Raw genomic sequence first — 17,680 nt, forward strand, 5'->3', positions numbered from 1 at the left:
GTCTCTGTGGTGAGGAGGCACCGTCCCCCAGCGCACAGCTGCTCCCTCCAAAAGTCTCGGGCCCCGTACTGGGCGGGGGTGATGGTGGTGGTGCCACAACCTACCTCCCAGGTGTGTCATTATCAGAGATGACTAAATCATTGCAATGGGAGGATAAAGTACCCCAGCCCACATTTAGTCTATAGTTCAATAGTTAGCTCTTTAGGGGAGTTGGACAAATTTTACCTCGAGATGCTTTCAGTATCCATTAACTGAAATGATCTCATTAGTAAAACCCACATCCTTAGGGAATAAACTGCATTACTGTAAACTAGTGTCTCTCAGTGTGAACTGTCTCCACTGGAGGAAGGTAGTACAGCTTTTGTGTATGAATAAACCCTGAAAAGAGTATTGAAGCTTGTCAAAATTGCCATCCCTGTGAAGGAGGGAAAAGAGGCGTGCCAGTGGTGTTTCTGGCTCAAGTTCAGCTTGACAGACAAGGCAGGGCTAGCCAAAACAGTGGTCTGTTCATAACTGAACTTAAAGTACAGGTCTGGACCAGAAAGCCTTTCATGTGAGCAGGAGTTTGTTGTGTACTGTTTACTGTTAATATCCACCTAGAGAAACAAAGTATGGCAACTAACACTCCTTCTTGTCCAGCCCTATGAAAGGAGACAAAGACAGTGGGGCTGGGTTTGATATGCAAAAGCAACATCAAGTTAAGTTAAGGTAAACCAGGAAGAAAATCTTGCATGTTTCTAGTGCATAGGAAGGATGATTTTTAGGGTGAGTCATTCCAAGGAAGTGTGTGGTTCAAGAATTCATATCCCGGTGATATTGGAAGGGTGTTGACTGCTGAGATTTTGACCTCTAAAAATGCTATGAATGTGCAGTGTTTGCTAGTATCTAGTTAAAAACACTTTGGGGAAAGTCACAAAAGACTTTCTTAGAAGGAAGATGGTGTTAAAAATGGGTGCCATTGCTTCTAGGTTTGCTTTCAAACTGCAGTTACCAATCCTCTTCTGGCTTTATAAAGCTGGAGAGAGTTTGGTGGCATTTTGATACCCTCTGAAAAGCTGGCCGGAGCACTTGAATGGGGTGGAAGTCACATGTGGTATTTCCTGTGGCACTTTGCCTGGTAGGGCTTATCAGGTGCCCCTACTTCAAAAGGAAATACCTCATCCCTAGCTCTGCTGCCTCCTGCCTCAGCGCTGACCTCAGCAGTGCTGCTCTCATGTGTAAGTGTTATTTYAAATGTCTAGCTGGAAACCATGTTAGATTCCCGAGTTGGTTGTTTAATGATGGAAAAACCTGTTTGATTACAAGTGGTAGAGGAGTGCGAGTCCTTTCCTAAGGCCGAGATGTGATGCAGGTAGAGAAAAACTGGAAGGAAACYGTAGGGCTTCAGCTGCTAGGATTTCTTCACTGCTGCCTGGTGTATCAAGGGCATGCCAGGGGCTGTGGTAGTATTAAACATCCTTAGTACCTGAAGGTCTCTAATATAATTATGCAGAACTTTCTGACCATTCAGTATAGGTGTGGTCATTAGGATGTAGTGCTTCTCAGACTTCAGCACTGGGCGGACCTCAGCTGTCATGCTGCAATGTGTGGCTTGCATGTTGCATATTCTGCCTGAGCCCTGCTTGATTAACAGCGCCTGCCTGCCTGAGCCCAGCTGGGCTCGGGGAGGCTTTCTGCAGGTTGCCTTCATTTGCTAGTGAAGGTTTTCACCTTTTGTTTAGCCAAGAAGGGCCCCAGTGTGCAAGTTCTGTGTGTTGCCTGCCGAAGGAGGCCATAAACTGGAGTAGCTGTATCAGTTGCTAGTTCTGATACAGCCAGTAACTTATCTGCAGAGTGGTGCCCCTCAGGGGCCGGGGGAGCGGTGCTCCTTGCCCGGCAGCCTGGGGTCCCGGCGCGGCGTTCCTGGCGCGCCGGTAGGAGCGGAGGCGCGTTGCTGGAGCGGGTTGCCAAGCCGGAGGGCCGCGGCCCCCTGGCCCTGCCAAGCGGGGGCGCGGGGGAGCGCGCGCGCGCGAGGCACCTCGGCGCCCCGGGGGCGGGCGGTCGCGGCCCCGCGGGTGCAGCCGCCCGGCGCAAAGGCGGCCAGCGCCGCGCTGGGCCGGGCCTCGCCGCGCCGGCCGCTGGGTGGCGGCATTTGCTCGCGGTTGCGGCCGCGCTCGGCTCCGACGCGGGCGGCGGGGGGCTGCCGCCGCCCCGGGCTCGGGGGCGTCGCGGGCGGGGGGACCCGGCACTGACGGGGCCCCCTTGCCTGGCCTTTCCTTCCCGCAGAGCGAGGCGATGGCGCGGCAGCTGGTGGAGCTGGGCTTCCGCGGCTCCGGGGACGTGCCGCGGCGGGAGGACTTCGAGGCCCGGGCGGAGGAGGCCGCGGGGCTCCCCGGACCCGCCTCCCAGAGGTGAGTGCCCGCCGGGGGCGGCAGCGCGGGATCCTCCATGTGCTGCAGGCGTTCCTCGTTAGATACCTGTGCTGGGGCTTGCTAGGAAGGGCGTCATCATTAGTATGACCACTACGCTGCTGTGACTAAATGCCTTTCTTCTAGCCAAGTATGCCCCATCTACCCATGTCCAAAAGTTGAGTCCTGACTGTAAAGKCTTCTAGAGGTTCTGGAGCGGAGGRAGGAGGGGGGGGGAGGGTTTGCTGAATTTCTTTTCCTTCTTGTCACTCTTATCCTTGGTTCAAATGCAAGTCAAGGACATGCAAGAAAGATGTGGTGACTGTGGTGAACGCTTTCCCTGTTATCTCTTTGCCCTCAAGTTGTTTCATACATTTTATTTCATTTTATTTCATTCATGTTGCGATCTACACGTTTCTTAAGTGGTACTTGTATTTGAAACACCTAAATATTGTTACTTAACAACAAAATAACACAGTTTATTAGGTGGATTGTCCCTTCAGAGTTGGAGCCAGGAAATTGGTGCTTTCCAACACTCTCCACTTCTGGGATTGATGTTTATAAGACAGGGAACATTGTGATGGAAAAGAGATGGCCTTTGAGAAGAGGAAAAAGCCTTTATTGCTCAGCTGTTGTTCGGCTTGAAGGATAGAGTTTACAGAGTCATGTAGTCGAGGGATCCTTTCCTGTATACAGGGCTTGGTTCCTTGCTAGTGTTTCCTTGAAGTCAGGGAGACAGATTACTGTGGGAGTACCCTCTTAACAGAAGCTACCTGAGGCTGATSGCTCTAAGGTTTATGAGAACTATGACTTAGGAAGAGTCTTAGAAGAGTCAGACTGAATGGGGGGCTCTTTGGACATTGTTAGAAGCTGTCTGCTCTTTTATGTGGACAATTTTACGTCCATTTCCAAAACCCTTTGAGGGGAGAGCTGATATCATCTCCACAAGTCTCTGAGAAAGGAAGTTCAAGCAGTGTATGTTAGCCTCCCCTCCCCCACCCCTTTTGCCATCTCATAGCTGTTACAGCATGCACAGCTACAGCATGTGCTTTCCAGGAAAACTCTAATTCCATGGAGAGTTCAGTGCATTTGTGATGAAGAGTACTTCATAGTATCTTGGGCTGGTTCTCCCTTCCTTTCTTTTTTTCCCCTCCTTCTCCACTCTGTTTAACCAACCTGCAAATCTTTACACATCTAGCTGTTTACTTTTCTTGGTTTTTCTTTTTGTTTACCTCTTAAGAATAAATCAACAAATCCCCTAAATAACAACCTTTTTTGGTATCTTGCTATAAGAAATAAATAAGATTATAATACTGAGATTTTATATTTTGTCAACTTGATGGGGTGAATAGTGGAGCTATCATTTTTTCCTCTGGTACTTTTCCCTTTTCTTGCTATAATAAAATTATCATTTAATAATTTAGCAGCTTATATCAACCACCTTTCATAGTGTATGACATTAACTTAACTACATGGCATGTATGTTCTTAGCCCACAAACACTATGAAAGGTGTCTAAACCACTGATGGTTAATTACTCTTACAGAAATTCCATTTGTAAAGATGAGTAAAATCAGCTAAAACCTTGCTCTTGGTGCAGTTGCCTCTCGTATATCTCTTTATTGGGTATCTTGTGCTACTGACATCTTTTGTTATGTTACTATTTGATCAGTTTCCCCTTAGTTTGTAGGTGGAGATGTCAGGACTGATTCACAAGGTTAATGGGCCTATTGTAAGCAAATGTGGTTGATCAGATTATTGAAACATCTGTGTCAGGAATTACTGCTGTCGTGGGCTTCTGAATTTTCTGCTTGCAGAAGTCTATCTCTAGTTTTCTCTGAGCACAAAAAAAGACTTCCTTGAATTGGACTTGGTTGCGTTGGTCTCGGAAACTGTCACTGTCAATTCTTACTACCCAGGCGATTTTTGTATATGACAGCAAGCTCCTTTGGCAATGGCGTCTTCTGGATTTCTGCGTTGGTACTCCTCTCTGTGTCCCACCTCCTGCCGTGACGCTGCTCTCCAATTCAAAAGGATTGAAAGGGCTAGTTCCCAATCCATAATCATCCCCTCCATCAAAGTAAAACAGTGCAAGTCTCTTAACTCAAAGGCTAGAGGATAGGCTCTGGATGCTCCTGCGGTAAAGGTCTGCTTGGATCAATACACATGGAAACTAGAGTTAGCTGGTAAATGACTCTTTATTTTCTGTTTGTGAAACAAACTTGTTTTTGATGGTTTTGGAAACATATCTAAGTGCTGATATTCATAACAATGGGGTTCCTACAACCAGAATACTTCTTGTGTTACTGATTTAAACTGAGTCATTAGGAATACTGTACACGGTTGGTATTGCACAACAAACGGCTTCAAGCTCCAGTTGTTGAAATGAGCTAAAATAAACTAGTAGCCATGACATAGATCGCCTCTGCTGCRTTTCGGCTCCACGGCTGTGTCACTGGGTACTGTACAAAGCTGCCTGTTTGCTGTTGGCTTCCATAGTTCTGATCTTGTTAGGGGTTACTCTGTCAGTGGTCAGAAACATTTATCTTGTATAGGCTGTCTTAGTTCACAGCTTTTTACTGTCACGCATTTTACTCCTGCAGCTCTGTCGCATAACAATCATACAAACCTGTTTTTTATTGAAAATGCAATATCCACCTATACAAAGGTTAGTAACTGAAAGGTGTCCTTTTAGCTGTGGCAAAATACCTCCAAGTATAGTTCAAGTGCAGTAGCAAGAAACTAGCAAGAGAGAATTGTATTGATCAGAGCAGTAGTAAAAGAAGAAGGTCATTCTTAGGATGCGTGGTGGGTTTTTTTTGGTTTATTTGTACTTAAATTAAATAGTCTTATCAACTAAAGTAGGCACAATAGTAAGATTTTCTTTACAGATGATAAGTTGAGTAAACATGGCAGAAAATGGATGTGGGTAGACTGGAGGCATTGCATTTATTTCTTCTTTTAGACTGTGAAGCAGTTTCAAACTTTTCTGTTCTTAGCATCTCATCTCATGTCAAGTGAAAATTGATGGAAAAGGAAAAAAAATTAGCTGTAAGATTAGTTGTATTTAATATCCTTTGCACTTTTCCACAAAAAAGGACACCGTTAGGAAGCTGGGTTTGGGTGCGCTTTCTTTTTTTTTTTTTAATAAGAACAAAGAAACGAGATAATAAAAAACAGTGAACCACAGACTTGGAGAGGCAGATAGAAGCACGAAATGGCATTTGTTCTTTGCAACGAGGATATATGTGTGTGTTTTGTGAGATCTGAAGTGAAGGAGCTTGAGCCGTGGGGTTTTATAGTTGACATAGCCAAATGAGAAATAGAGTAATTTTGGTGTATTAGATCATCTCTAAATGCATGCAAGTTCCTTGTTTCTTTCTGTCCTTCAAATGACAGAGCTGGAAAATCTCATGTTCTTCAAAAGCTTCCTCTAGCTTCATACTTGTTGTTAAAGCAGTGTTTTAACAATGCTGTGTTTTCAGCTGAGAATGTGTAAAATAAGTAAAACTCAGCTGACATCAGCACGTCTGTTAGTGAAAGAAGGACGATACAACTCAAGTCATTTTTCTTAGTTGCAAAGAAGATTTTGCCTTATGATGCTTTAAGCTCCTCATCTGATTGAATAATTTGAGGGAGCAGCAGTTAGTAATTGCTTTTGTGTTTCAAAGGCCAAATCTGGGCTTAATGAACTTGCTGACATCTGTAGCTGTGTTTTATCATGGAATTAATGCCTCTGCCTACCTGGAAATACAGTACTGTCATGTCGATGTGAAGTGACTTCTGAATGGCACATGAGTATTCACTTCCTACAAGATTTAGTACTAAGCAACACACAGTACAGCTGCAAATCACTTCCTTTTCAACTCCTGCTCTACTGATGTCCACATTGGAAGGGTGTCCTTGGCACTGACTCTGATCAGTGGCATGGACTCTGTAGCTCAGAGTTGTTTCTGCTCCCTGTGTTCTGTGCAGGAGCTACTAAAGCCAGCAATCAAAGAGCAGTAGCTGAAATTAGGAGAATATGTAGGAGAAGGATGAATTTTTTTCTCTCTTTGCTTTGCGGTTTAGGTGCCTTACCTGATATAACCAGGAGGGGCCTCCCTCCCCTTAAGATTGAGAGCCCTTGAGCASTCCTCACGTGACTGTTTAAGCTGTACGAGCAAACTCTGACAAGGGAGAAAACCCTGGAGCCGTCCTTGTTAAAGCTTTCCTCCGGAGTAAGGGCTGGTGCTTCCATTTGGAGTGTCAGGGCTGTAACACTAAGGCAGGGTGTTAGAGGTGCCACTTAGCTACCCCTGTGTAGGGATATTTACAGTGCTGCCCTGGAAAATGCAAGAATAATGGCCCGCTACAAGCTGCTCCAGAATGGAGCAGGAGATCTTTGTCCTCTGCTGAAATGGGTCCATTTTATGGGTAAAGTGATCATTTTTGGTCCAGGAGTATGAGGATGACTCATTAGCCCATCAGTCAGGATGCCTGCCTGGAAGCAGGGGGTATCCTGGATTCCAGTGTTTGTCCCAAGGCTGCTTTTCTGTGGCTTAAGAAAGAATCCAGTGCTGGCCTTGGAGCAGAGACTGGAATCTGAAAGTGTTCCTCCCATGCAACTGCACCACAGGATGGCTTCAGAAGATGGGGGTTGAACAGCAAATGGCTAAGCTGGGCTTTGCTTATAGTGGTAGAAAGCCCAGATTTAAGTTTCATCAGCCAGAGGAGAGAATGAAACTGTGGTCCCAGCCATCCTGGGGGAATATGTTAAGCTATTGGATGACAGGTGTTACTGTCTCCTTTTTTTATCTTGTGCCCCTGTCCTGTGTAGAGGGAAGGATTCATTTGATCTATACAGAATCTAGGCTTGAGACAGATGCAGAGCAGCTCACTTTCAAATCTTTCATGAGTGTTATACTAAGCACAGTTAACTAACTGTTGTCTCTCTTAGGCACCTGATGTCTTTGTGCTGTCTTTCTCTATTCCTTCACCCAGGTGATGTGGGCTCAGAAATACTTCTCCTGGATGTGTTTTTATATATGCAAATGTTCCTCTTATAAAAACAAATACATCYAATTAAAATCTGTTCCTTTTATAAACCGTATGGAAAACAAGTGTTTTTGTGCATGGGTCAAAAGCAGGTCGTTGGCTGTCCCCTCTCTCTTTAAAGTGTTCATAAGCAGGCCACAAAAATAAAACATGAAAAATGGGAGAGAGAATGTTACTTTTTTTGTTTTTGGTATTACTTTGGGTTTCAGTATTGTAAACGATCCCACTGAAATATAATGGAAAGAATTAAACTTCAGGACCCTGCACTTAATAGTAGTTTAATTCTTTCCATGTATTTCAGTGACTGGAGATATGGGAAATGCCAAATACCGAAGCAATTWTAAGTGTATAATGTTAAATGAACATCTTCAGAACAAAATCATTGGTYGTGGGGTGTTCATATGTGTGTGCATATGGTCTAAAGCCTTTTCTTGTACACAGAAAGAAAGGAAGAAGAAGAAGGAAAAAAAAATAGAATAAAAATGAACCTGCCTAGAGCAGACCTTCATTTGGTATCCAGCATTGAATTCAGAGCTTGATTCTTTCCTCAAACCTTTTCTCTGGCTCTTGTCCTAGAGTGACTCTGTACCCAGTGCAAGCCCTATGGACTCTGCTGTGACTGTGGAGAAGACCTTCAAGAGTTAAATGATAACTACTGCTGAAATCCCTTTCAGAGTGCTTCCTCTGTATGAATCAAGTTCTGGCTGAGCATTGCATGGGTACTCCTTTAGTGGGAAGAAGGGAAAAAAGGGATGAATCTGCTTATTCTTAAAGGTGTGTGGGCAGTGACCTCCTCTTAGTACACTTAAGGGTCTTAGAGGAAAGCGACATGATTTTAGTCCCTGCTTTTTCCATTTTGGCTTGTAAGTTAACTTGGGTTTGGGCATGGACAATACCCTCACTGGGGAGAGAAGAGGGAAATGTACAGTTTGTACTAGCAAATACCTCAAACTGCTCCAGTGAAAGATTGTGTTGAATGTGTGATGCTCTGCGTCCATGTTGCTGGGTGGCTGGTGCTTTACAGCACAGATTGGCTCAAGGGATATCTGTTGAAAACACTTGTGGCTTTTTAGGTGGCCTAAAAATATGAAAAGAGCCTACTCATTGCCTAGGCTGAGAGGCATTGAAGCAGGTGGTTGCCTTGTTTCCACTGAATTAACCATCTAACTTCCTTAGAGGCTTTGAAGAACATAGTCCCTGCAAGTGGAGCAGAGCCACTCCTGTTCTTGTCCTCTGCCAAATCTCCCCCATAACTTTTACTAAGCTCTGATAGAATTTTTTTTCTGATGTTAGGGAAAAGTCGGGTTAATTATATTTTGTATCAACGTGCCTCTGCGCTTTAAGTGCTTGCTGGGACTAGAGACTGAACAGCTTTAGTCATGTGACTGACACTCTGCATTTTGGTTCAACCAGAATGAGTAAGAATTGGAGAAGGTATGAGAGAATCCACAGCAGGAATATTCTGGTGCTTTGCTTTTCTTCATCCTTTTTATTAGCCCATAATATATAGATAACATTTAGATTGATATTGGTGTTGGAAGGCTTCTCTGAACTGAATTTTTTGAAGCTTGCACATGTCTCAGTAATTCAAGACTGGATAAAACTGGAACAGCCCTAACATTTCATGGTGGCCCTTGTGGACCTGCAAAATAGCTTTTTGGACTTGTCTTTCTGCTGTCTCCATGTTTTTCTCTTCCTTCTCCGCACCCTTCCTTAGTCTTTTAAACCAGTACCGTACTGGGAAGGGGAGGATAACCCATTTTTGACCCTAAACCTAATACCATGACTAAGTTTTTCCCCTCTTTAATTTTTTATCACTTTTCCTACTGTTGTTACAGCAGCATCTTTTTTTAAATAATTCACTATGAAGTGGTACATTCTCAGACTAATAAAAGAGGGGCACAAATGCAACTCCCAGTTTTCTCAGATGATTGACTCTTGTAGGGTCATTTGCTGATTATATAGAGATCTGGTAGTTCTTTCTGCTTCTGTCATGATTTGAAACTCTTGAGATTCAACTGGAGAAAGGAATGGGCTTTTTGCTTCCCCTTGCTTCCTACCCACAAAGCAAGATTTTGCAGAAAATACTAAAAGATAAATTGGTTAAGTTTTAGAACTGTGCTAGTTGGTAGCATCAGTGAAAGGTGCTGACAACCCTGGACTTCTTCCCTTCTGATGTTTAAATATGTTCTGCATTCCCCATTTTATATTGACAGTTACATTTGTCTTTTGATAGTGTTTTTTCAAGTGCTTATAAGCCCAGATCCTCTTCAGGAAAATAAAATCTCTTTCACCTACCATTAGACTTCACTTTTGTGCAAATAGCAACTATAAGTCTATAAATGGTCACTTACCCTAATGACACTTTTTTCCTTTCTTATCTGTCCTGATAAGCAAAGAAATAAATGCCAACACTTACATTGGCTGTCGTTGTTTTTGTTTAACTAACCCTGAGTTGAGTGGGACAGGTCAGGCATCAGAAAGCTTATCGGGGATTCCACAGACACATGTAGACACTTTAATTACCTCAAGTCATGCTTTCTGGGCTTTCACCAAACTTGTGATGGCTACATGCACAAAAAAAAAAGTCATCTGAGACTGTAAAGATCAGTTCAGTGACTAGTTTCTTTCTGCTTCCCCTTCTGTGTCTAACAACTTAGAAGGCTGGTGTGCCAAATAGTGTCTTCAGTATATACCACTTGAATAAATAAAGAAATTACTCAGTTTCTTGAAGGTGGGTCTAGGAGACATTTAGGTCAACACAAGTGAGAAACAGTGAATTTTTGTTTCCCTTAATAGACACTGGAACAGGTTGCCCAGAGAGGTTGTGGAGTCTCCTTCTCTGGAGATATTCAAAACGCGCCTGGATGCAATCCTGTGCAACGTGCTCTAGGTGCCCCTGCTTGAGCAGGGGGGTTGGACTAGATGATCTCCAGAGGTCCCTTCCAACCTCAGCCATTCTGTGATTCTGTGACTTCTGGTTGGGTACCCTGAATTTGGAAAGCATCAAGTTAAGTGTCTTAGGAAATGTAGACCTAAATGCAATTTCTTAAATCTGACAGGCAAGCAAAAACATCTGCTCGGGTATGTTTGTCTGAAGATATAACATTAAGGCTTGCGTAATAATATTGGGTACAGCAGTACCAAAAGTTTTGGGTTGCCAGCGCTTTCTATTCTTCAGAGGTCACGTGGCCAGACTGAAGAGAGGAGAGGAGCCCTGATGACTGCAGCAGCAGAACTGAGCTTGTGTGTGCAGGCAAGGACAACACAATCTGTTTTAAATTCTCCCTTCCCTAATTGGGAGGATTGAGAGGACAAGAATTCTCCATATTGCTGTCCATCACTGGGCAGAATTTTAGGATAATGCAGTAAGCTCTTTATTTTGTAATTTTTTTAAAGTTATTATTAGTTTTAAGCAATGCAGTGGAGAACCAGTTAATAGGTCACATGATGACTTACTGACATTTCCCAGAAATAGGTAGGTGTATGTATATATTTTTCAGCAAATCAAAACATGGAAAGGAAAGAATAAATAAGGATTTCCAACCTGGACCATAAAGGCTATGATACAGGCTTCTGAAAGAAGCCTGTTGTGGAACAGATAATTAACATAAATTTTGACTCGTTTTTATTTGTATCCGGAGACTGTTCAATTCACAGTGCACAAAAGCTGTTCCCCAAGTTGCGCACAAACCTGAGCAGTTTTTGATGATTCCAAGTGTTACGTCCTTACTGTCCTTAATACAATATTAAATGTTTTCTCAAAAGATCCAGGTGTGTTTGGGTAGCTTTCTTCTCTATGCAGTGAATTTGTTACCCAAACAGAAATGTTTTTTCACCTGGAAATGTGTTGGGAGAATCTATGTTCTTTACTTGAGAATAAATTGGTCTTTTTTTTTTTTAAATTCATTTATAAATTGTGACTAGTTCAGGAAAAATATTTGCAACAAATAAATGAAATGTGTTTAAGTAGGTGCTGAAAGGTATTCATTTTCAGAGGGATTGTTTGTTATTTTGCTAATAATCGTCAAGCAAAAGAAACAGGAGTCCAGGAAATGGATTTGCCTGTGGATTCTTGCAGTTCATAATCTGCTGGTGCAAATTTCTCTTGGACGAGATAGGTTTAAAAACAAAACAAAACACCCCAAACTCTAGTTACGATGAGCTAACTACCTAGGAAAAAGAGACATGGTTTAAAAAAGAATTTACCACGTATTTCCTTTTGACTTAATTTTGTCTAAGGCAGGGATGCTCAGTTGTCTGCCTCTTCCTCCAGCTTTTTCCTGCTAATATGCCATGTGCACTCGCATCTTCAAAGAGCTGAAGTTCAGCCGCTCTGTATTAACAAAACTGAAAACCAAGCAGCTTTCCTCCTCTGAAGTATATCAAGGATTGCAATGTCTTGTAAAGCAGTAGTGCTGAGCTGAAACGTTCCACGGCGGCAAAGTAAAACGAGAACCACAGGCCAATGCTGAGGACTAGGCAGAGTTTTCTGCCCAGCCGCCTCCAAAGAGTTCAACAGCACATTTGAAAAAGATACTGTCAGGAACTCTGTTGTGGTAAGGAAGCATCTTTCACAAAGRAATATAAAAAAGCTAAAGATTTGGCCCAGGCTGCTTGCTTAAACATTTCAATGTCTGGCCGTCTTGGCTGCCCAAGCCCTGAATTTCTTTGGAGTGCAAATCTTCTGCTTGAGGATTGCAGGGACCTCAGCATTTCACGTTAGGACTTTTTGATGTGTAAAGCTTTAGCGTATGATTGCGTTCTTCTTGGGGGCGGGGGGAGGAGCTGGGACCCACTCGCTACGCATTCTTGTAGTGACACTAAGTTCGTACTGAATTAGATGTAACTTTAAGGCTGGGCAATGCTTCCTGACCCGAGAACTCAGTCCGTTAGTTAATACTGCCTACTGGAAGAGGGATTACATTGTATTTTCATGTGTCTACCAGACATACAGAGTGTCTTTTAAGTAGCTATGCAAGCTTTCGGCATCATTTGTAGCATGTTTGTCTAGCTCATCTTCCTAGGATCAAATTCTGCTCTGGGATATTCTGGTGCGTTTCTTCAAACTGTAAGCGTGTGAGTGGCAGACTAACAAGGCCAAATTATTCTCTGGTTACACTCTTGTAAAGGAGAGCAAAATTGATGGGAACAGGATGAACTGTCAGCTTGGGCTGGCTCATATTTGAAAGATATGTATACCAAACCATATAGTAACATCTAGATGGAGACTCAATGTCTTAGTGTCTGTAGAAACTTGAGACACTCCATGCCCCACACAGACACCCTATTTTCACGTAGCGTAGTTCTCTGCACTCCAACTGTGGAGCTACTGGATTATCACAGAATTTGATGTGCTAGAAAATACTGTTAATTTTTAAAAGGCAAATGGAGATGTTGTCTGTATATCCAAGGTTTAGCAATGTGCGTACCCCTTTAAAGGCAAGAATCAGGTTTTTGGCCCAGGCATGTGGTTTCTTACCTTTAAGATGTCTAGTGGAAAAAATAAGAATACTATGATGAACTGTCAAAAAGGCTTGCATTACAACTATTTGGAATAAAAACAAACAGGAAAAGAGCAGCTAGGGTGTATGGGTAAAAGCTTCATGTTGTAGTTGACAAGAGTTTATAGCAGGTGGTCCAGGAGCCCTGTTAATCTTAAATTTCTGCGCACAGAAAAGTGCGAGGACTATTCTTCTCTAGTGCCACCACAGCTGAATTTTCTCCTGCTTTTTAAATTGCGCTGTTCAGAAACTCTCTAAATAATGTTCTTGCAGGGAATGTGCTGCTGTTTGGGTGCTAGCACACCTATTGTCTCATCCTGGGGAGCGGTAAGGGTCATCAGCTTCCCTCCCAAGCCGAGGGCAGGGCACCAGGGGGTTGTTACAGCTGGATTTTTCCTCCTCACGCTCCTGTGTCCCTGGTGAATTTTCTCTAGCCATGTTGTCTCAAATTGCTTTCTCACTACTGCTGTTGCTCTCTCTGAATCCAGGCTAGGCTTGTATTTTAAAGAAAAGCGCATGCGCGTGGTGTTGCCCTGCTCAGTGAGGTAATTGAGGGGAATTAAATCTTTGGGATTTAGCAAGTAAATCTTTCATTTCCGAATGCTTTTAATTTGTATTTGAATCACTTGACAAAATACGTGCTATAGAAAAGCCATGTTCCCTGCTACTTTTTTTTTTTCAAAATAAAGATTTTAAGTTGTCTGTAGCATTAATACTATACTTCTAGCAAGATACAGGAAAACTAGTCTCCACCTTAAACTGTAAACCATCTTTAGTAATTATTTCTCCTCTGTCCCTCATATATTTGAGTTATTGTATTTTATGCTGGCTGAATTATACAGTTTTTAAATTATGGTTCCATTTGGTAACTGGAAAGCTATGTGCCAGGAATGCCTACGTTATATCAGGATAATATGCGTGTAAAAAGCTTAGCTGAATGTTCTTTGGATTTTTAAGTATGTGGTACTGTTCCATAACAGCCGACAAGTTCTTTGTTTTAGGCTGACTTTGAAGTAATGGTCTAAAACTTCTCTGAAAACAATTAATACAAACAAAGAGGACTGACCTGGAAGTAGTTGCAATGACCCAGATTGTGTGTCATTAGCTGAAGGTCTCATTCCTGAATGATAATACTTAGCTTCACAGATGAAATGATAAGCTTTGAGCTGATATTTGATAGACAGACTTCATGATTTCTGTATTTCTGTAGGTCACAATTCTAATGCTTGGTCAATATCTGAGGGCTATAAAGGAATTATCAGGATGCTACAAGTTATATCTGAGTACTTCCTTGGGGAACACTTCTGATTGCAGGAAATGAGTTGAATAGCTTTTGGCTGTTGCTTAGATATAGTGCTCCCAGGCCTGGAATTCCAGAAACTGTCAGAAGCTTCTTAACGCCTAGCATGTTTAGTGACAAGATTGGCAGCCCTTCAGAAAGCCTGAACAAGATGACAACTGTAGATGGATTTGCTTACAATGTCAGTGGGAGAAGGATCCAGATGAGACAACAGAGATATGAGAGTTTTGGTTTGAAAAGATGCTTTTTTTTTTTTTTCTTCTTTTTTTTGGAAAAGGCTGGGAGTTAAGTTGGTGTAATCTGACGCTTGGCCTGACTTCTTCATGCTTGTGACTGGATAGCTTTGTGTGCAGCGTCTTCCTGGCACACCATGTTTCATTTGCACTTTCCCCCCATGCAAATATGTACACTCTTTTGTCATGCCACCTTGCCTTTCACATCACTTTTTTCCACCAGTCATATCTGAATTTTGATATGCTTTCTAGTGTGATGTGGAATTGGGGACGTTCCAAAGTAGTCTTTTCTGTAGGTCAGTGTTTGCATGCCCTGAATTCTTTTGTGTATAAGTATCTTCAAAAAACTATTCCTTCTCTCTTTTTTGATCAACATGAACAGACATATAGCAAGTAGAACGCTTGACTGTATTTCTTTACAAGGGCTAGATGGCCTAGCATTCTACGTGTAGTGGCTGGGGATGCTCCCGTGCGAAAGTTGGAGAGAGACTTTTGGTCTCTTGCTTTGGTCTCTCTGCTTGGTCCTGCACACACGTTGGAAATGTTTGCCTGAGGGATCTTGTCAGTGACTAGCTAACTGGAATAGTTCCCTCATTGTTTTTCAAAGACCTGAAATCTAGATTGGAGTGCTGAAAACGAACAATATGATCTGTTCAGATATGGTGCTGGTTTGCTTTCCCAGTGGTCTAGGAGCTAATAATTGACACATCTGTATTAATTATTTGCTTGTTATCAGCAGGCGTATTGTTGTGGCAATGTACAGTTAATATAGATTATCCATCCATATTGATGGTGCAGCAAGTTCCTATTATATGCCATGTAGCCCAATATTTCAGAAGCTTCATGGGTATATGTCTTTGTATTAAATGCTGTCAGGAGGCTGTTGAGTGTTTTTATGTGCACGATTAACTTGTACAGTAACCTGAGACTTAGAAACCAGTGTTTAAACATTTGCATATCTTTATTCTGATCCATACTGGGAGCAGCCTGCTTCGTAACTGGCCTTTTTGCCAAGGAGAAATATATTGCTCCAGTTACCTGCAGTAACCTATCTTTGGAATGTGCTTGAAAGTGAAAAGAAGTTGTAGAAACTTGGGGAATATTTGGAAACACTCTGTTGTTTTACTTTGGGATCTGGGGAAGCGTCGATGATGCAAATAGCAGCTAGAGAAGGCCCTGGCGTTTATTGAGGCCTCTTGCCGTGCTCTGGCTTGGTGTCACTACCAAGCTAGCTTAATGTGTTATCTGAGGGCTTTTGAGCATAGGGAGTGTTTTCTAAGTTTGAAACTGTGAGAATGGGGAGCAGAATCTTTAGTTATAGCAGTCAGTGTTTCAGAGGAAGGCTGATATGGATTAGAAAAGAATAGACAAAGGCAAAGAAGAAAACAACATGTTGCATTGGTTTATGGGGAAAAAATAGTAAGCTTACATAAGAGTACACCGTAAATAACTAAGCAGAACACCTCTTGGACCCTAAAAATGACTATTTTTTAAATTGATTTTTGACTACAGAAGACAATGGGATAAATATGCTCTTTTGTGGCACTGAAGATAGGAGATGGTATTGAAAAATGTCCTGGAAAGAAGTGACGGGAGTTACCAAGTAATGTTCTCAAGTCCAATCTGTATAATCCCAGGAGTCTAAGAGTAGTGAGTCATGAAGTGATGGAATTTACAGCATCCATCAATGATGGTAGTAAATACTGTGTTTTTTTAAAAATGCTTTAAGGCAGAAGCAGAGACTTGCAAATTAGTGAGCATTTTCACTGGAACGYGTTTAACTGATCACAGAATTAATAATAAAACACATGGAAAATCATCATAACATGGTTTTGGCAAGCAAAAAGTTGTGTTTCCTTAATCACGTGCCATTCTCCAAATGCACTGCGAAGAGGGGAAGAAGAGAAATAGTCTGGCAAAATTTGCTTAAACTTTCTGAATGTCTTTGATAATAATTCTCACCTAGGTTGGTAAGGGAAGTGACTACGTCTTGCTTTGCACCAAACTAGCTTAAAAAAAAAGGTATAAGAATCTACCAAAAAAAGTCATCTAATAATTTTACATCTTGGCAAAAGACAAACGGCAGGGTGGCTCAGTCCTCCTTCCTCAGATCAATGTTATTTATAGCCGTTAATTCCTGAGAAGGTTAAAAAACTTCTGTGGAATTTAACTAGACTATCTRGATTGGCACCACAGTGACTGCTGAAATTAACTGGTAAATACCAAGTTACTGACAGCAGCAAAAACAATTCTGAGGTCCTGAAAGAAAAAGAGGAGGAGAATGTTGGCGATGTTAAGAAAACCTTTAATTGCCATAYGTGTTGCCTAAGTGGCAAGTTGTCGCTAAATCCACTAGATAGTGTAATTGACAGTATTGTGTGAGATTTATAAATAGTGTTTTTTGTTTTTTGTTTTTTTAATTTAAGTTCCTTTTCCTTAATGCAGCTTCCAGGCACTGACTCAAATCAAGTCATGATATAACTTTCTCCACAAATGACAGGAGTAAAAAGAAATTTCCTGGGAAAGTGTGAGTATTCTAAAATGATGATTTTTCATGTTACAGATTAACATTACATTACATAGCTTAAAAGGATAAAGTTCTAGTTTGTTGATAAGACTTGCAACCTCTGTTGGCTGGTACGACTTAGCATTAATACACTGTGCCTCTGTTAACCTTAAAGCCTCTTGTAGCTCAGTCTAGAGTGCCTGTAGAACAGTGCTGAGTCTGTTAGATAGTTAACTTGCCTTCATCCGTAGTAGCTGACTTAAGAGTTGCTGCAGTAAATGCATATGAACAGGTTGCGTGGTTTCGATTAAGTCTGGATGTAGCTAAATGCTCGTCCTGTGCAGCCTGGTGCAGAAAACAAGAGGAGGAGAAGCGCAATCACCATACAGAACAAGAGTGGCTGTGAAAATGAAGAACTCAATTTGACCTATTTGATATTGTATTTTCTGATTCCTCTCAGCATGTTGGACGGATAATTCACTGGTGTTTCTAACAAAGGTGTCCTCTCCATTGTGTGGCCTTGGGACACGTCTGCAGGGAATTGAATCAAGGGAACAACAGGTCTACCTTTGGCCGGACTGAAGTATTACATATGACATTGATCTAGTGGAACCTTAAAACTGGACAAGTTTCCCATTTTCTGATGAAGGGTTGTAATTTGTTAWTAGCAGCTATTTCTACACGGTGAGACCTATGAGAAGATTTCCATTGATA

At 42.1% G+C, this 17,680-nt stretch overlaps 1 protein-coding gene across 1 annotated transcript in view; it reads left to right on the forward strand.

The window, feature by feature from the left end:
- Window positions 1-17,680, forward strand: part of CFAP299 (cilia and flagella associated protein 299) — a 244,017-nt gene that overhangs the window by 202 nt on the left and 226,135 nt on the right. The window contains exon 2 of the mRNA XM_026081628.1: window positions 2,266-2,390. Within this exon, the coding sequence (XP_025937413.1) occupies window positions 2,266-2,390 (125 nt within the window). The remainder of the gene's footprint in view (window positions 1-2,265; window positions 2,391-17,680) is intronic.

This window comes from Apteryx rowi, unplaced genomic scaffold (assembly GCF_003343035.1).
Source record: "Apteryx rowi isolate R43461 unplaced genomic scaffold, aptRow1 scaffold_557, whole genome shotgun sequence".
In the NCBI taxonomy this organism is placed as follows: domain Eukaryota; kingdom Metazoa; phylum Chordata; class Aves; order Apterygiformes; family Apterygidae; genus Apteryx; species Apteryx rowi.